The 21,113-nt window shown below is 41.6% G+C and overlaps 1 protein-coding gene across 1 annotated transcript in view; it reads left to right on the plus strand.

Annotated features, from left to right (window-relative positions):
- NELFB (negative elongation factor complex member B) overlaps positions 1 to 21,113 on the plus strand; it is a 529,115-nt gene that overhangs the window by 283,571 nt on the left and 224,431 nt on the right. Inside the window, 1 exon segment of the mRNA XM_044058168.1 lies at positions 16,277 to 16,311. Within this exon segment, the coding sequence (XP_043914103.1) occupies positions 16,277 to 16,311 (35 nt within the window).

Raw genomic sequence — 21,113 nt, forward strand, 5'->3', positions numbered from 1 at the left:
GACCACAGTCGCCAGCGCCACTCCCTGGGTACGTATCCGTAGGTGAGACTAAGATTAAACAGCTGTCCTAACTGCGGGTTTAATTCCTCGTTGAGTTCGTGGAGCACACAGCCGGGGACACCATCAGGTCCCATGGATGCTGTGTTTTTTGCCTTGGAGAGAGCAGTTCTCACCTGGGCGTTAGAGATGTTTGGGGGGGCTACAATCATTTGGTTTAGATATCTCTCCTTTTGGGGGGGGGGGAGTTTGCACTGAACCTGTCAGCCAGTATGTTGGCAATGTCTGTAGGATCAGTAATCTTCACATCATTTTGAACTAATTCTGTGCATATCTGGGAGTTTCCTCCCAGGTTTCTAACATAGCTAAAGAATGCCTTATGATTGTCTTTTGAGTCCTTAGCTATTTTTCTCTCAAAATTAGCTTTGGATGATTTTATGAGAGCTCTTAGCTTTTTACTTATAGTGATCAGCGGTGTCTTACCTTTTAAGGATTTTGCTCTATCTTGTAGTAGCTTCCTCCTTTTGTTGTAGAGTTTGTTTATGGCTGGGGTCCACCAGACTGGACGCTTGCCTTTGGTACAAAGAGTCTTTGTTTTGCTTGGGATTGCCTGATCCCAAGATGTGTGTGTGTGTATGATGTATGTATGTGTGTGTATGTATATATATGTATATATATATATATATATATATATATATATATATATATATATATATATATATATATATATATATAAACAAACTTTCTGGGGGGTATGATCAGTATTATTACTGGAATACTGAAACTCAAAATTCTCACCCAAAGTACGTTTAAATTTCACATTCTAATGATCGGTGACCTTGAGGGCTATCTGACGAATCAAATCTAATGGATACCCTCATTCTAAAAATTGTTCAATAAAATCAATTTCTTGAATAAATTGCAGGTAATACCCTTCTGGTGAAACGGGTGTTGACTCATTGTAAACAAGAGTTTGAAAAAGTATCTGATGTATACTTCCTAGTGTAGTCTCCCCTCACTATAATCTTTATAAAGCGTGACATCTAAATAAAGAATACTGTCCAAAAAGTAAGTGTGAGTGAATCTTAAAAAAGAATTCGTATGGCTAATGTAATCCAAAGAGTCTCTTAGACTTTGTACAGAACCTTTCTATAAAATACAGCTAGCATCCAGAAATCTGGTATATAAATGCCAATAAGGGGCATATTGGGACTATAAGACAAATTACCTTTCCTAGTAGTACAATACCAGATTGACATGTATGGGGGACGCAACATGCCCCCATAGCAACCCTTTTAACCCGTTTGTAAAATTCACTATTAAAGAGCATGAAGTTATTTAATACAGTATCCTTAAATTCCACTGTTAATCTATCCCATTGATGGTGAACCTTTTGAGTTCGGCGTGTTAAAAATTCGGAAAACCTAACTTGACTCTGCTTGCTTGTCATCCCGCACCCCAAGAAACAAAAAAAATAAAATTAAAGAAAAACAATAAAACAGTATAACTCTCAATACATCAGGGATAAATCTCAACAGAATCGGGGACAAATCTAGAAATGAGACACATGGACAGTTTTAAACTACTAGTACTAACGATTTACGACAGGCATACATATATATAGATAGACAGTAAGCCTAAATATATGTGTAGATCTGTATATCTATCAGAATCTCCGAAAGTCACAGTTCTAAGTTTCCGTTAACGATGATTTGTAAATGTTGGAATCCACAAAAATAAATGCTAGTGTGCATTCACTTTTGTGAGTTTGATGTTCTGATTGGAGATCGCACCACAGTGGGGATCAGGAAATTTACCCTTTTCCTCACTGTAGTGCGATCTCAAAGCTTTGTATATAATTAGCTGAGGGTATGGGAGAACAGGGAGGACTTGCCCTCCTGTAAAATGTTTCACCAGAAATTTAGGCAAGTTAGGTAATGTCAGTAATGTTGAATTATTGACATTACCATGTTTGGGGCTTTGAACAGACATAGGTTCATACTAGGCTATCTGCCCTAGGGCATTTATAAGCCTAGCCAGAGTGTGTGTGGCTTTCACCATCCCTTAGGATGAAAATACTATACCCATTAGTTTGCTGTGCCTCTGTCCAGCAGTGATACAGAGATGATTCCCGGGGTAAACCTACGATCTCCCATCCACTCGTCAAGATTTCTCTTGAACAGAGTCAGTGAGGGGCTCTGCCTCACATGGACTGGGATTCTGTTCCATAGTGTAGGGAGTCTCTGGGTGATGAATCTGTCCCTCCAGCACGTCCTATTTATATCCGTGTTGAGGTTTAAGTCTCTTGCTCTCGTGGCTCTGGTGGATTTGGATTTTTTGAGGTGGAGCATGTCCATTAATTCTGGGTTGGACATGGCCTTGTATGTCAGGCACAGATCACCTTTGAGCAGACGGTATGCGACTGAATAGAGCTGGAGTTTCTTCAGTCGGGCATCGTATGACATATGTTTGAGCCCCTTTATCCTTTTGGTGAGGAACTTATGGGGTCTTTCCAACTGCTGCAGGTGTCGGGTAAGGTACATTCCGAATGGGGCGTTGTACTCAATCATTGGTCTGTTAAGTGAAGAGTACAGGGGTACAATGACCTCTCCTGATCTGGATGTGAATTCCTTCATGATCAGGTGGGCAATGTAGAAGGTCTTCCTAACCACTTTGGCAGTGTGAGTGTCAAAAGAGAGGCTACTGTCAACTTGGGTCCCCAGGTCCCTGATAACTTCTTCCGTGTTTAAGGGATTACCACCTATGTGGTAATTAGGGGTTACCTTGTTTTTCCCAAAGGGTATGACTATACATTTTTTGGCATTTAGCTTAAGGCCATGGCTCTGGCACCAGTTATCCATTTCTATGAGACCTCTCTGGAGGATGTCTGTGTCTGATGGAGAGTCAATTATGGTGCCCAGTTTGCAGTCATCTGCAAATTTTGTCAGCCACAATCCCCCTATGTTTGCCTGCACTTCAGAAAAATAAATGCCGAACAAGAGGGGGCCCAGGACTGAGCCCTGTGGGACACCGCTAGTGACCGGCTTAGTCAGACATGGCACCAGCAACTCTAACCCTGTGTGTTCTGTCCTTGAGCCAGTTTGCAACCCATCTTGTGACATATGGGTTTACATCTAAGCTGGTGAGCTTTTCTATGATGCCCGAGTGGGGTATTCTGTCGAACGCTTTTGCTAGGTCAAGGTAGGCTGTGTGAACTGCCTTACCCTCATCAATGGCCTTAGTGACTGTTTCGAAAAAGTCGACCAAGTTCAAGAGGCAGGATCTGCCCTTGACAAAGCCAAATTGGGTAGGATCCAGTGTCTCTAGGTCCCCAATGTCTTTATTTATGAGTTCCATTATGATCCTCTCCATAGCTTTGCAGACAAGGCTCGTCAAGCTTATGGGACGGTAATTTCCAGGGTCCGTAGAAGCACCGCCTTTGTGGAGTGGGACCACAGTTGCCATATGCCATTCTTTGGGTAATATCCTGTAGTAAGGCTAAGATTAAACAGCAGCCTTATGTGTGGGTTTAGTTCCTCATTGAGTTAGTGTAGCACACAGCCGGGGACACCGTCCGGTCCCATTGATGCTGTGTTTTTTGCTTTAGAGAGAGCAGCTCTCACCTGGGCATCTGAGATGTTTGGGAGGCTAGACTCTGGTGGGATAGATATTTCTCCTTTTGGGGGGGAGGGAGGGGAGAAATTTGCACTGAACCTGTCTGTCAGTATGTTGGCAATGTCTGTGGGTTCAGTGATCTTTTTTATCATTTTGGACTAATTCTGAGCATATCTGGGAGTTTCCACCCAGGTTTCTAACATAGCTAAAGAAGGCTTTATGATTGTCTTTTGTGTTATTAGCGATTTTTCTCTCAAAGTTGGCTTTGGATGATTTTATGAGTGATCGTAGTTTTTTGTTAGTATTGATCAGAGATGCCTTCCCTTTTAGGGATTTTGCTCTGTCATGTAGTAGCTTTCTCCTCTTGTTGTAGAGTTTGTTTATGGCTGGGGTCCACCAGACCGGGCGCCTGCCTTTGGTGGAAAGGGTCTTGATTTTATTAGGGATTGCTTGATCCATACATTCCTGGAGGTGCTCGTAGAAGGCATTTGTAAGGGTTTCAGCAGCGTGGGTTGTGGATTTTGTCCCCCCACCCCTCTCCCTGGTAAGTAATCACTTGCATGATTGTGTTTGGAGATTTTGATAGGAAACGTATATAAGGTATACACACATGCATCAAAGTATTCTTAGCAGAATAGAGCTTTATTACGGCTTACCTGCACTGGGCTACTAGTGACACTCTTGTATGTATTGTTTACTGTTGCTAGCAAGTGGTTATTGATTGGAGTAGTGACTTCTTCAGCACTTTACTTTCTGTGTTAGGGAGCACTTTACACTTCTGAGTAGCAGGTTTATTCAGAAGGAAAAAAAGTATGCATTATTAAATGTTAAGATGTGTAAGATCAGTGCAGATATGATTCTTGTTTGATCTTAGCTTATGTTTGTGTTTGGTGTATTATTTTTAAGATGCTGAACCGTATCTCAGCAGGAGAAGAATGGGCATGATTTGCAAGTGGATTTAGATAGTGTGCATGCCACTGTGCCTTAGAAATGTACCAGGTAGATTTTGGAACCAGATTTCTTTTTAAAGGTGGCCATTTTGAGTCTTCACAGTATCGTTTAACTGCAATGATTTTTTTCCCTCATGTTTTTTTTATGAGGATTTGCAAATATTAGGATTGTAGGTGAGGTGCTCTGCTGAGAATCCTTGTTTTTTAAGTTGCAAAATTGTAGAAAGACAAATACAGGATTAGTTTAAAAGTCAGGTACTGTGGTAGAATTTGAGACAGTAAACTTACTTATTTGTTTTTCTTTAATGTGCTTCCCTCTTTCCTAACTCCTTTTTTCCCTGTAACCTGTCAATCTTTCGTTTTTACAGTCTAACGTGTCTTTTCCATTAGCATGTTAGCAGCCTAACTGGCATGTGTAATATTTTTTCCAGATGTGCCCTTTTTTTTATTTTTTTATTTATTTTTTTTTTGACAATAGCTGCATTCCATGCTTATCTGGCTGTATTCACTGATCTGCCCAAATTGGGAATTTCAAACCTTCCACTCTGCAGGCAGTAGTGCTGCTGCTTTCTCTTGTATGTTACCTGGTAATAGACTCTGGTGTTCTTACAGTAGGACTTTCCCCTATGCAAGGAGTCACTGTTGGTCTGACGTTAGGTTATAGCCACAAGCATCGCACACTCATCTCCTACCATGGGTGATGTAAAAACTGGCAGATGTGACCACCTTAGTTTCTTTTTTTCTGGACCAGTGGATTCTGAGATTAATGGTGTCTTCTGGATGTGGGGCACTCCAGAGGTTGACCACAGTCAGCATCTTGTGGATGGTGGATTCTGTAGGCTGATCTGCTTGCCATTCAGGAGAATGCAGTCTGCTTGTTTCCTTGATGCAGTAGGGCAGAGGTTGCAGTTGGTGGATGTGGTCTCCATTCAGAGGCATGAGACTCGAGGCAGAGAGAGGAGAATGAATCTTACACACACTCTAGTTGTAATCATACCAGGAAAGAACAATAACATTTTATTTTTGGGTGCACTTTTCCAGTTTGAAGAATTATTCAGACTCATCAAAATCTCTTCACTTTTGGCTCCCCATCTAATCAGTAAGACTTTACTTGTCCATTTAGTTAAGCAACATAAATGTATGGCCTTTCTGAACTGTCTGGCACTTTACTCAAGTGATTGTTTAGAACCGCCCAGGTGTAACCCAGAATGCACTGTGCTAGTGCAGTGAACTGAGACATCCAGAAAAGGTGTTACTACATAAGGAATGTTATATTGTCCCTTGTAAGTATCTCTCTTCTCTGCAGAAACGGGTACCACCTGCCCAGAAAAGTGATTAGATTGTCCACTGTTTGGTTCTGTTTAGTTTAGGAAGTAGCTCACTAAGGCCCTGCTCTTGTTTAGCTTAAGAATTTTTTGTCATATGCTCCTCCTTGGACATTTTCACCAAGACTGAAATATGCAAATGTTAATAATTTAAATCACTGTTGCAGTAGCCCAAGTCATATGGAACATCCTGACGAGGAGTGGATCAGCCAGGCAGCTTCCAAAGCTTTAGGGTACCTTTCATGCACCCTGGCCACTGTACAAATCGAAGAGAGCAGAGTAAAATCAGTGACTAGGGTGCTAAACAGTCACAATTTTGTTGCCATTTAAGTACACTTTTCTCTACTAGCTTCAAGAGCTCTATTGTCAGCTAGCATTTCACCAAAGCTGGGTAGAAAAGTACCCTGTTGGGAAACACTTAACACAATGCTTATCTGTCAGAAATATATACTAAAGGATAATAATGGTTGTCATAGAAGTCATACCTCAAATCTGACAGTGGTTCCCTCTGGGAAATGTCTTTCAAGTAATTGTTTTTTGTGAAAGAAAACATTTGAGTTTTTAACCCAAACATGTGGCTAGGGCTGCAAGTTGTGAAATTGGGAGTTGTCATTAAAAATGTTTGCCTCAAAACTTTTACCTGTCTGGGTGTTTCACTGCTTAACCTAAGCTCCATTACATGGTTATTGGGCATGTTTTTTTTTTTTTTTTTTGGTAGACAGTCTTAAGTCCCTGTGGGGATTCCCTTCGGTATCATATTTTGTGAGGAAAGGTGTTACCTTTTTGTCAGAAAGGTTGCAGTCCTGGGGCTGTTGTGTGTAGTGGTTGTCACTAAAAAATATTTACCTCGGAACTTAACTTTTCTGTCTAAAAGTAAGACTTACCCTTCAGGGTTCTGCTAGCTGTTTGTCAGACACCTTTTACATGAGACTGATGGCCCTGGGTCCCTCTGAGGATTCACTTGCAATTTCATCTTTTTTTTTTCCTTCAAACATCTTTATTTAATTATCACTTGTAAAATAGGCAAATTTACATTCAAATAAAAGTAATCAGACTATATTAACAATAAATATTATACTTCACGTATATTACTATGTTTCTTGTTTAAAAAAAAAATCTTTTTTTGTGAGGGGAGGTGTTACTTTTCTGTCAAAAAGTAGTGATCACGACTGGGGCTAGTGTGTTTGGTAGCTGTCAGTAACAAAATTTTAATTCAGAACTTAACATTTCTGTCAAGAGTTAAGGCAAGCTTTTCAAAACTCTGTCAGACACCTTCTAAAGCAAGAACATGGGGTCTATATTAAATCACCGAACGCTTAAAAAAGCGAACGGTGATTAATCGACTCTATGTAAGCGAAAGCTTACAATTTCGAACTGTCAGAACAGCGATTTTTTTTCCTAGGGAAATAAATTGCTGTTCCAACAAAAAAAACAAAAAAAAACCCCACTTTAAACGTTAGATTAAGTGGGGGGCTTCGCCCCCACACCCCCCAATGTGGGGTGCTGCACCCCCACACTCCCCTACTTAAATATGCCAACTCTGAGACCACATTACAGTCCTGAAAACAGCAAAGTAACTAAGCGGCCAAGCAAATTCTTTTCCAGGGTAAGAATTTGCTTAAAAGCCGCTTCGATATTTTGCCGTTTCAGGCTTTTGAGTTCGACCAAGATGCATTTGAAAGAATGTCTTCGATCATCTAATAGGGAACCAGAACATGGACCTGGAGGATGTAGACCCGGGTCTCTGTAACGTGATTATTCCCTCCTTGAGCCACTACAAGAGTAAAAAATTATCCAAGGGGGTTTCATTTAGTCATACCAGTGGCTTCCCCTTCACCTCTTTCACTGATGGGTGACTCCACTGTGGATTTTCATTATTCCTCAAACCACACATCGCTTTCTGTTGGTCCCCTAGTGTTGCCTCTTGGGAAGCCACTAAGAACTGGGAGGCAGGCATGTCCTCTGCAGCTGTTCACCTGCCCTTGTTAGGTAAGGGAGAAAAGCTCTTGTGGTCATCTGGGAAAAGACTGGGTGATGTTCCTTCACTAAGCCACTCTGAGGAGCTTCCTTCTTTGGGAGGGGACTATCCTTGGAGCCTTTTTTTTTTCTTTGTGGGTGGGGCTTCTCACAGGAAAAATTAACGAACTTGGGCATTTATCTTTTCCTAAAGCGGATAAGGATGATTGGCTGGATGTTTCTAAAGGTTTATTTACAGCTTTTCAGTCTTGATAAGGTGAAGCTTCCCTTAATTAAAAAAAAAAGGAAAATATTTTTTCTCTGTAGCAGATTCTTATCCCCCAGTCTGAGGGACCAAAGTTAGACTTAAACTGTGTTTATCCAATTCCTGTTCCACAATTTGAAGAATCTGACTTTGAGGAAAGTTGTTAGGTAGATTTCCCCTCCTGAACTATTGTCTGCTTCTAATACTATTGTCTGAATGAAGGTTGTTTCCATGGCAACAAAAATTACCAGAATTTTAGTGGACATGATTTGTTATATGTGGATTTTTCTCAGCCTACAGCTGTTCCTTTCTATGTTGCCAGCGTAGCCCTCAGTTGTACATAGTTTCTCACTGTCCAGATTTTAGCCTCTTATTTTTAGTCTTTTCCTCACAAAATTTGTGGTTTGCTGGCAAATCACTATGGATTGAAGTCACTAAAAGACATGCATTTGAGTTTGACTTAATATCTTTTGAGAAGTGCATGCTAACACAAAACTTGTTAATCTAGCAACTTTCTAACTTTAAGTGTAATTTTTTTAAATGTGTCTATTTTTAGGCCTTTGTGTCTCATTATTTTAGGCTTTGTACAGATTTCTTGCAATAAGAGGTTGAGAGGCATCATTGCCAGCCTTGGAGGAGGCTTTCTTTGCAACCAACAATTTGACAGTAAGCCAGCTGCTCCCAGAAATTCTGATAGTTATGTAATGTGCCCCTGTCCCACAAATTCCTTTTTCTAACCCCCAGTTGTTTGGATCTTGACGTAATTTCTTTGCCAAATTCAGCTTCTGCCAAACCCCTTAAGTGGGACTTGCTCTTTCTGACACACTAAAAAGCCTTGATAGTTTTGGAAAGAAACTACCACTTTTTAGCATTCAGGGTAGTGAATTGTTGGGCTCGCATGTTTAAGTTGGTGTTGCTTTCCTTTGACCATATGAGAAAGTTAATTGCTGACTAAGACATGTTTAAGTTCATTAGTATTCACCGTATCTTAGGCAACTAAGTATTTTCTAAAACGTGCTTGACGTTGCTGATGTTTTTAGAGCAGCTACCACTGGACCGATGTTAAGATTTGCCTGTCTACTTTCTCAGAGATCGTGATTTCTGGAGAAAGGTGTTATTTTATCTTTTCACTACTGAGGTCTCTGAAAAGTTGTTTGAAAGGGGAAAAGTTATTTCAGGGAGGGTTAACTTGGTTTTTAAACCCTCCTTGCCAAAATATAATGGACATATTTCTAACGGTTTAGATTCCTTTTTCTGGAAACAGAATAACTGTTCTGAACAAAACATAGGCAAACAAATTTTCAAAAAGCAACGATGGGGAGGTTTAAAGATGAGCAGGTCCATTTGAAAACCAAGCGAATCTAGAACGTCGATTCACCTATATGCCCATTTATTTACTTTCCCCTTCCCACCATGGCAATTGTGACCTTTCCCAAGTGTAGGTCTTCATTTTCCTCTGTGGCAGCAGATAACTTCAGACTCTGTGGGTTCTGAGAGTCATTCAAAAAGGCTGCAACCAGCAGTGGGAATTACTTTTTTTCTTTTAAGGGCTTCCTCTTCATACAGGCAGTCAGACCTCTTTGATCCCTTCTGCGGTAGATCAGATGCTGTGTCAGGGAGTTATTGAACTTCATCTCCAAGAACTAAGAGGGGAAAGGATTTTATTGAAGAATCTTTTAACTGCCGGAGAAAGTAGGGGCCTGAAAAACCTGTCCCAGAGCATTCTTTCTAAACCTTCACATCACATTTTCAGTTTGCTTTTCCATTATGGTTTGTCAACCGTTGTAAGTGTTTGCAAAGTGACTGGGTACTAAAATAGCCCATTGCAGGTTTCAGGGCATTCACATTATTTACATAGTTAGACAACTGATTAATTTTTACATATTTCACATGTCAAAAATCTTGGGCCAGGGTACAAATCTTTTTCTTCTGCTGGGTTTTCAGGTGAACATATAAAAATCTTCTCTCATCCCATGTCTTAGAGTAGTGTTTTTGGGATGTCTGTTGTGCACATACCTTATAATGCAAGACAGAATGAGATGATCGTTAACACATATTTAGATAATGATCATGTGAAAGAATTGGACATTCTGTCATCTGTGCTAGCATGTCTGGCTGAAGTTTTTGTTCATAATTTCAGATTAACATGTGTATTGTATGCTAGCATGACTAGCTATGATATTGTAAAGATTTTAACTGCAGACTATCTCAGAATCGGGTGATTTGCAGATGATGTCATCAGACTGATGACAGTTGCTATGTGGCTGAAAGATGGGAAGGAACTTTAGTAAACAGCTGTTGACTGATTTTTCAGAATATGAAATTAAAGTTAGAACTGGAACAGTTGACAGGCTAGTCTATAAAAGAGCCTGCTGAAGACAGTTGGGAGTCTTTTGATATATAGCTGTCGATTAAAAGCCAGTTTCAGTTCTCATCTGTTCACAATTGTACTGTGCAGTGGATATCCAAAAGAACTTGCCAAGAACTGTAAGTTTGCCTTTGCTCTATTGTAATAATTCAGTTTAGATCAGGGACAGTGTTCTTTAGTCAGATAGGAAAATTATAACTAATCAGTTTTTCTAAATGTTGGATTTATTTCCTGCAGTGTAGGTTCATAGTACGATATTAGGCTGTTGGCCTGGAGGCCCTTATAAGCCTAGCCAAGAATTTTGCCCATGTTCCCACAGTCAGCACCGGTTTCCCCTGTACAGCAGGGACACAGGTGGGATCCCAGGGATGTATTTCCTGTCCAGTTGTCCAGGTGGTTCTTAAAGAGGGCTAGTAAGGTGCTCTGCTTGACATGGAGAGGGAGTCTATTCCACAGATGGGGGAGTCTTTGGGGGACAAATCAATTCCGCCAGCAAGATCGGTTAGTCTCACAGACCAGGTTGAGGCCTTGTGTGCGGGTTGCTTGGGTGGAGTTGGACTTACGGATATGCAACAACTACATCAAGGCAGAGTCTGAGATGGCATTGTATGCCAGGCACAGGTCACCTCTATGCAGTCTGTATGAAACTGAGTAGAGGGACAGGGCTTTTAGCCTACTGTATAGGGTAGGTGTTTTGAGACCCTGAATTTTCCTGATAAGGAACCTCTGAGGTCTCTCCAGCTGCTGCATGTGCTTGGCAAGGTACATGCTGAAGGGGGCATTGTACTCTATAATGGGTCTGATAAGGGAGGAATACAGGGATGTTATGACCTCCTTGTTCCTGGATGAAGGGCCCTGACTTATGAGGTGGGCCATGTAGAAAGCCTTGGTACAACTGAGACAACGTGGTGGTCAGAAGTCAGGTTGGTATCAACCTGGGTGCCCAAGTCCCTCACAACTGTGTGCTTAGTACATATTTAATGTGATAATTTATGGAGACTACATTTTCCCCAAAGGGCATAATGACACATTGCTTGGCATTCGGTTTGAGGCCATGCTTCTGGCACCAGTCATTAGTTTTAGTAAGGCCCCCTTGGATGATGTTCACATCACTAGCGGAATTTAAGACTGCACCCAGCTTGCATCCGCTAACTTGGTCAGCCACAGACCACTGGTTTTGGCTTGCACCTCAAAAAAAGTGTATGCCAAATAGTAGAGGGCCCAAGAACGATCCTTGGGGTACACTGTTTATTACGAGTCTACTACTAGAGGTGCCTCCCCTATTTTGACTGAGTGGGTTCTGTCGGTGAGCCATTTAGTTACCCATCTGGCGATATACAGGTTGATGCCTAGCTGTGAGAATTTTTCTGTTATGCCTGAGTGGGGAATATTTGTGAAGGCTTTGGCTAGGTCAAGGTAGGCAGTGTGCAAAGTCTTCCCCTCGTCCATGACATTGGTGACTGTTTCAAAGAAGTTGACCAAGTTGTAACAGCTTGATCTCCCTTTGACAAAACCAAAACTGTGTGGGGTTAAGCGTTTGGAGGTTGCCAATGTCCTTGTTTATTGAGGTCCATGACAATGCGTTCCATGGCCTCGCAGGTAAGGCTAGTTAGGCTGATGAACCTGTAATTGCCTGGGTCAGTAGACACTCCACCTTTGTGTAGAGGGATGACAGTGGCTGTCCTCCATTCGGCTGGGATGAAGCCGATGCTCAGGCTTTGGTTGAATAGGGTGCTTTAATGGTGCTGAAAACTCTTAACACAACAAATAAATGCAGCAACACTCATTAATTCACTTAACATCAGTTTCAAATGAAACAAGTGTTGATTCTGATGAAATCCCCAGTCAGGGGATGAAAGCGCTAAATCCGGTTGTTTTCCAGTTTTACTATTAAAGTGTATTTTATTGCTGAATTCTTTGATTGCTGCTGTTTGTGTTGGACTACACAAGAAAACCTTTTCGAGATTTCCTGACTGCTGACAGTTTGTGCTTACTTAAATTTGTCAAGAGGTAATAAATGCCTTTGAACCACTGACTGCTTTAATTGATGTGCTGCACTCTGAAAGGCATGGCTACATTAGAAGCAGCTGTGAATCAGGGTAAGTTCTCAACTTCTCTGCAGTAACGAGTGGAAATCAGTTTCACACCTCTCTGTCTTGTTTACAGCAGCCTGAGCTCCTGACTAAACATTTGTCTGTGTCTTTGGTATGTCATGCAATTGTAGACAAATTCCTCCTATTCCTGTGAGAAGTTGAGCTTAAAAACAACAAAAAACAGTGGGTGGCCTTTACCTTCCTTTGATACCATAATGAGGAGATGAAAGTTTTCTAAAGTACAAGCAGATGTTCTTCGTGTTTCACTGTTGCAGTCATTACATTTGTGTTACCTGCCTGCAGATAGCCCTCAACCGGCTTGAATACCAGAGTCTTGGATTCCTGCGTCAGATGCTGTCTCTTCTTCCATGATGTCAGGTCATCAGGGGTATAAAACATGCAGCAGACGCCATTACATCACTCTATCTTGTCGTGCGGTGCCCGAAGCAGAAGCAGTTCGCAAGTGCCGGTCGGCCGACTCCTGAAATTTTCGTTTTTGAGTTTCAGAACTGAAGTCTTAGAAAAAAAGCTAAGTACCCCATTGGGGATCCTTTTTCTTGCTCTTAACCGATGTCAGTAAAAGTTAACAATTGTCTTACCTGTGGAAAGCAAATTCCTCATAAACATTTGAATTCGTACTGCATTCCTTGCTAAGGCCCAGACCACGACGTGCCTCTCTGTCAGTTTTGTGCCTTATTCAACCCCTGAACTGTTCGTCGTCTGTCTATTTTTGCAGCACATTATTTTGGTACTTTGTTTAACCATCCAGAAATGGCTTCGGTAAGCCATCCGACTACCGATATTCCAAAAAAAGTAAGGATAAAGACCGACTGCATAGGTCCAAAACTGCCGATGATGCTTCTGTTAAGCTAGTCGCCAGTTCGCCAATACTCTGGTGCTTTTGCAGCCTCTGATACCCGCTACTTCAGATTTGCAGGCCTCTACTGAGACCCATTCAGAGTCCAGTATGCCGCGAGATGCGTCTTCAACTGTGGTATCTGCGGATGTCTCTACCTTGGTTGGGTCCAGACCCGCTGTGCAGGCACCGGCTTTTGAGGGTGTATTCAGGCCTATAGGTTTGCATTTTTAAACAGACACCATCTTCTTCATCAAGGCCTAAAACCTGACTCACTCCTAGAAAACTGACATCCAAACTGCATGGTCAGGCCCATATGCGTAAAAAACAAATCCTTAGAATGGCTGAAGACCTTATTACTTTAATTAGGGGAAGCCAGCCTTCCCTGTCTAAGAGACCTAGAACTGATTTTCCTTTTGATTCTTCTGATCAGGATTCTGAAATTTCTGTTTTTTCTGATGACCAGGATTAGCCCTTCTTTACCTATGAGGATTCTGATGCAGAGGATTCCATTCACTCTGCTTCCCATCCTGAATATTTTTCTTTTGATGGAACCTTGCACCCTCTTGGGGAGCATTTCCACTGGGAAATCTAAGATTATCTGACTCCAAAAAGAGGCTTAGGGAATTCTTACTCCTCCCTCAACACAGGCCTTTAGCTATCCCTCCTGTTCTGGACATTATAGATGATGCCTTCCTGGAATCTAGCCTGGCCCCAGACACTTTACCTCCAGCTCCCAGAAAACCTGTCCAGTATTACAGTGTACCCGACTCTCAAGTTCCTCTTCAAGAATCCTACTGTGGATCCAGAGACCAAGGACCAAAGAGCATTAATGCTACTTCTGCCAAAAACCCTACACCCTCTGATAGAGATTCTAGGGCCGTGGACAGATTGGGTAAGAAGGTATACACTTCTGCTACTTTGGCCATTAGGGCCTTAAATTGCCAGTTTCACACGTTAAAGTATCAGCAGCATATTATGGGACTGCTTAAACAGAAAATTATGTTGATTCCTGATTGTGCTGAATATAAAGAATTACAGGATTTAATGGCTGAACAAGTTGGTAAACCTACTTTGCAGTGTGGTTTTGATTCTTTAGAAGCATCTTGCAGGGCTGCTATCATTTGGGTCTGTCGCTTCAAAGATAGAGTTTACGAACATACATATGCGATAGCCAATGCAAAGATGGAAAATGCACTGGCAAAACACACAATCGCCAATGTAGGACACAAGTTTAAATTTACAGCCATAGACCAAGTTGTAAGTGACATTAGAGGGGGACCATATAACCTCTTATTGGAAGAACGTGAACTGTCCTGGCAATGGAGAACAAACTCCTTTTTCAAACCAGGACTGAATGAGCAATGTAATATTTCATGTTTATTGAAGTTGAAAAGTTTACTTAGATAATTACTACTTGTAACACATTTTTATCAACTCTTAATGACTCTCAATAATTGTTAGTTTTAATTTTAATATAATAATATTCACAACTTTAATATACTTTTAATATAGGTCGATGATTAATATAGCTGTCACTCCTTTTATAGTCATAATTTTAGGTAGTTATAGTTCATCAAATCTTATATGGTATACGTAAACACACTAGCTTATTTACTTTTAGAAAACAATTTATACGTATGTGTGAGGGTATGTATATCTGGTCAAATAGGCTTTTATATGAGTGTGTGTGTATGCATGTATATATTTACGTGTAATTATATTTATGTATGCATGTACATGTATTTACATATGCTGTGTCTTATATACATTTAACTATATTTTTATATATAAAAGGTGCACTGTTTTAGATTTGTAGCAGCATTGGTATACCTGTTAAACAGGACTTTAATACATATTTTTAATATTTTTAACGTTATTTAAATAGTTTAGTTAGTATTGATAAGTGTACTACTTTAATTGTTTCCATTAAGGAAATGACGTTATGTTATAAATGAAGGACTTATACTTTGTAATCTTTGTCTGAAGAAGTTGCTCCAATAGAGGGCGACAAAAAGCGCTTCACATTTATTAGTTTCATTCCTTGGTTCTTGCTGTTGGTTTGCGCCGGAGGAGTTTTCTGTTTTTGCAAGTTTGTCATATCCACAGAAGTTCGTTTTTTATCATTTGGGTCTGTACTTAGAAAGCATGCTTGGCTTAAGAAGCAAAACTTGCTAAATAATGTTAAAGCTAAATTACTGTATGTTCCCTTAAACCAAGACCGCCTGTTTGGCAACAAAACAGAAGAAGTCCTTATGCAAACTGTTAAAGATTTCCTGCAAGTACAGCCTCCCAGATTTAGTAGGCATTGGCCTTCTAAGAATTGGTCCTTTCCAGTCTCTTCCAGGCCTTCTCAGTCCAAACCCAGGAACATCAGACCACCTAGGTTAGTGTCAGGCTACACCCAGGCATAAGCATTGGGGGCTCCCACTTCCAAAGCGGGAAGTAGTAAGACACCCCCCTATGGAAAAATGTCGCAATGACTTAACCTTTCCAAGCCCTGCTCAACTGCCTGCTCCCTTAGGAGGAAAGCTTGCCTTGCATGCAAAAAACTGGGACCTCATTACCCAGGACAAATGGGTTTTAAATATAGTTTTCCAAGGATACAGATTCCACTTCACACCTTACCAACCCCAAACGGTTGGCCAGACCTAACCCCAAATCAGTGGGCAGAGGCTCAACAGCAGGTTCTCTCTCTTCTAAGTATCAGGGCTGTTCAACTTGTCCCAGCAGAAGAAAGGGGACAAGGTTTTTACTCAAGAATTTTCCTGGTACCCGGAAAAGACAGCTCCTGGTGTCCTCTCCTGGGCCACTCTATTCTAAACACCTTTTTGGTAATCCCAAAATTCAGAATGCTAACACTTCAACAGCTGCTTCCTGTGCTAGGCAAAGAAGCCTGGTTGGCAACCTTAGATATAAAGGAAGCTTTACCTGCACATTCCAATAAGGGAATCTTGCAGGAAGTACCTACGCTTCAGAGCAGGCTCCATGCACTATCAGTTCTCTGCACTTCCCTTTGGCTTATCTACTGCACCCAGGGTATTCACAAAGTGTCTAGCACCAGCCATTGCATTTTGCAGGCAGAGAAATATTGAAATATACCTATACCTGGATGATAGTTTGATTCAGGCAGAAAGCCAGAACATGATATTTAAAACATCTGGCATTTGTAAAGAAAGTTTTAACCTCTCTGGGGTACACCATAAACGAAAAGAAATCTCATCTAGTACCCAGCCAACAGATTGTATTCCTGGGAGCAAGTTTGAACACACTTTCCAGATGGCTTACCTAACGCCAGAGAAGCAAGTTTGACAGCCTACTTCAAACTACTGGCCACAAAGACCCAGCTATCTGCAAGGAAAATTCTGCAAGCCCTGGTGTTTGTGGCCTCTTGCATTCTACTAATTCCATATGCAAGACTGCATATGAGGAAACTACAATGCTATCTAAAAAGCCTATGGAGTCAACATTCTCAGGACCTGGAAACAATGATTCCTGTCATTCCTTGTATAAAGACAGAGTTCCTTTGGTGGGCAGAGGCGTGCCACCTCAACAAGGGGATCCCTTTCAATCTACCCCCTGCCACCCCACACCCTGACTACAGACACATCAGACTATGCATGGGGGGCTCATTTGGCAGGGCAGTGCATTCAGGGCAAATGGAACCAGAGTCCGATGCACCTGCATATCAACCAAAGAGAGATGTTAGCTGTACAGAATTCCCTAACAGCCTTCAAGAACCACATCCTTCCAGGATAATTATTGGTAAAGACAGGCAACTCCACAGTTATATGTGGTACATAAATAAGTGGGGGGAACCCACTCGTACCCTCTATGCAGACTAGCCATGGCTCTGTGGAACACAGCCTTGAGCTACCAAGTGCACCTACAAGCTCAGTTTCTGCCAGGCAAGCTAAATTCACTGGCAGACGACCTAAGCAAAAATCTCATGGACCCACACGAACGGAAACTGGAACCAAAAATGTTGAACCTCTTTAGCAACAAATGGGGGACTCCAGAGATAGACCTGTTTGCCTCCCCTCAGAACTACCAATTGGACAAATTCTACACAAGGACTTCCACAGTCCAAGTCTGGAAAGTGCCATGTCCTTTACCTGGGAAAGCCTCTCGGTTTATGCCTCCCCCCCCCCCCGCCTCTCCTCTCAAAGGTTCTGCTAAAGATCAAACAGGACAAACCAAGGACAATTCTTATTGCACCAGACTGGCCTAACCAGCACTGGTACCCCCTCTTGCACAGCATGATACTGCTGGATCCATGGCACCTACTTCAGACACCTTCCCTGCTGTCCCAGCAGGCGGGCCAGATTCTGTACCCTCTGCTTCAAACCCTGAACCTTGCAGCCTGGCTAATTCCTTGAGCTCTCCAGTAGCATCCCTCAGTAAGCAGGTGCTAGAGGTCATTCTGGAAGGCCTAGTACTAAAAAAATCCTATGCTGAAAAGTGGAAAAGATACTGTTCCTGGAGCCAGCCCCAGGGTATGGGGGCACTACGGTGCCCTGTTTACCTCATATTCTTAAGTACATAACAGAAATGCTCCACAAGGGCCTATCCTCCTCTTCAATTAAAATTCATGCCTCTGCAATTTCAGCACATTATAATACTGAACCACCACTCTTCTCTCAACCCCTGTTAAAGCAGTTCCTCACAGGGCTAAAAATTTAAGACCCCTGGTTACCCCTCCCCCCAGATGAGCCCCTACTCCAGCCTGGGACCTTAAATTTGTATTTGAGAAGCTCACTCTCCCTCCATTTGAACCAGTTGCAACTGCAGAGCTGAAATTCCTTTCTTGGAAAACAGCCTTCCTTCTAGCCATCACTTCAGCAAGAAGAGTGTCTGAATTACAGGCCCTCATGGAAGTGGAGCCCTTCATTATCTTCCATGCAGACAGGGTTTCCCTCAGGACCAATCCTTCCTTTATGCCCAAGGTGGTGTCTTGTGTGGCACTAAGTCAGTCCATTCATTTGCTTACCTTTTTCCCTAATCCACAAAACAAAGGGGAACGAATTATGCACTCATTGGATGTGCACAGACAACTTAGATTTTACTTGGACAGGACTAAGCCTCTCAAAAAATGTGAACAGCTGCTAGTTGGGTTTGCTGCAGGGGCAGAGGGGAAGGCAATATTAAAGCAAACTATTTCTAAATGGATACCCCATTGCATTCATTTCTGCTATAAGCACCATGGAAAACCTACCCCACAAGGGATAAGATCGCATTCCACCAGGGCTGCATCTACCTCTACAGCCTTTCTCAGAGGTGGTCCCTACCAGGGACATCCTAGAAGCTGCTACCTGGAGCTCTGTTCATACCTTCACCAAGCATTACCATATGCCTATTTTTTTCTAAATCCAGGGCTGGTTTTGCTACTGCAGTATTGCAGGGCTTAATAGCTGGTCCTAATGCTCTCTAACTTCCTCCTCCCTTCCTTAGCTCTGGGAATCTACCCAAATGTAATGACTGCAACAGTGAAACACGAAGAACATAGTACAGTTGTGTGCACTTACCATAAATGTAGATGTTAGAGTGTATTCACTGTTTGCAGTCCTGGTTACCCTTCCTCCAGCATCCTGACTTCTCTTGGCTCTACAGTTTATTTTTGTTTGGTGTATTTGAGCTTTCTGGTGTATTTGCTTTTTGTTGGAGGTGTAACATAACATATATTTGCTTCCCATTGTGGGGGCACCTGACATCTGGGGGAAGAAAAACTGATGTAATGGCGTTGGCTGCATGTTTATACCCCTGACGACCTGACGTCATGGAAGAATAGAGAGCATGTGATGCAGGAATCCCAGACTCTGGTATTCAGGCTGGCTGAGGGCTAACTGCAGGCAGATAACCCAAATGTAATGACTGCAACAGTGAATACACTCTTAACATCTACATTTATAGTAAGTATACACAACTGTACTGTTTCGGGTACCTACACAGTATTGGAAATCTTATTGTAGGGAGAAAAGCAACCTAAGAGTTGAGTTAAACTGTAGGAGAAGGTGGAGTTTTCCTTTATGAATTGACAGATGTCACTCCAATGGCAGATCTACATGTGAAAATACCCTGTATATTTTTATAGTAGTGCTATCATCAGCGGACTATGCAGTGTGTTCAGCAAATGCAGAAAATGAGATAACGAGTAAGTCTACCACACAGCCAACATGAGTTATATAGTTGGGGTAGGAAGCAATTACCCAAACAAGAGTACATTGTTTATCAATAGTCTTGTATTTTGTAGCAGAAAAATGTGTACATGTTGAGCTATTGTGAAGATACCACATTATTGTATCTGTATCGTACTGTTTGTGACATGTCAGAATTGTCTGAATATTGCATTGTTTGAATCATGTTGCAGTTCCATCTCCACTAAAATGTTCTGTTTTGACATGCCCTTTTATAGTTTTTCCTATGATTCTCTGAAGACAAAAATGATTAGAATTTCTTAGCATATGTATGTATATGTAAATATACTTTGAATTGAGTCGTTAAACCTCCCCGTACTAGGGTGCTACTTACTGCTGTGGCTTTTTTCCTAAAACGTTTCATCTCAAAATGTATGTGAAGCTACTACTTGAGTTTCTGGGTATTTGCCCAGATGCCCTATGCTGACCGCCTTAAAAAACTCCAACTATACTCTTGTCGCATATAGTGTACTCGGAGGCGATCTCTGCTTAACATACAAGGCCATGTTAAACCCAGAGCTCTTGGACATGCTGTACTTAAAGAAATCCCAATTCCTCAGAGCCACACGCTCCAGGGATCTAAACCTTGTCATCACAATAAACAAAACATGCTGGAGGGATAGGTTCCTGACCCAGAGACTCCCCAGACTCTGGAATAGGACTGCCCATACATGTCAAGCAGAGCACCTTTTTGGCCCTCTTCAAAAGGATCCTTGACGATTGGATGGGAGAATGGAAATTCACCCCGGGGATCACATCAATCACCCTGCTAGACAGGGTTCCAGGGAAGTACATAGTGTGGGAAGAAATAGCCAGGGAATTATGTCTAGGCTTGTATAGGCCCTATGGCTGATAGCCTTGTACCAACCTATGAAAGCTTTACTACCAATCTAGAGCAGGGGCAGCATTATTTTATCAGTTGTACTGTATGGCATAATTCTTTAGTCCAGTCTTCCTTTTCTTGATTGTGGCTAGATACATTTTGTACTCCACATAAATGTATATGAAATATTTCCACCTAGTGATGGGCATGTGTTTTGAAGAGTGCAGCATTTGAGGTTTTCATCGTAAAGTAGATTATTGATAATATTAGTACCTGCCACTGGATGACTTCAGCAGTCCATTTCCTCTTTCTTATATGCCAAGTTTTACATATTTTGCATTAATTGAATTGTTTCATTTATGTTGCCTTCTGACTTGCTAATGTTATTCATTTCAGAGTGTTGGTGTCAGTTAAAGGTCAGAGACTGTCACTAAAATAAAAATAAATGATCATTTTCTGAGCTGTGTTGACTGCATTTTGGGAACTTAGAAAACAGGAAAGCCATCATGAGCAAGGGGAGATGATGACTGTTTTTGATCTGGTAGTTGGAGGTGGAATATTGCAGAATTTATCCAGGTGTGTAAGGAATTTCTATTTTTACTGGTATGCTTCTGTGTATATATTTGATCGGCTGTTACATTGAGTACCTCAAGAGGTGGTTTCCCGTGCCC

Source organism: Protopterus annectens, chromosome 16.part0 (assembly GCF_019279795.1).
Source record: "Protopterus annectens isolate FY-2018-M chromosome 16.part0, PAN1.0, whole genome shotgun sequence".
In the NCBI taxonomy this organism is placed as follows: domain Eukaryota; kingdom Metazoa; phylum Chordata; order Ceratodontiformes; family Protopteridae; genus Protopterus; species Protopterus annectens.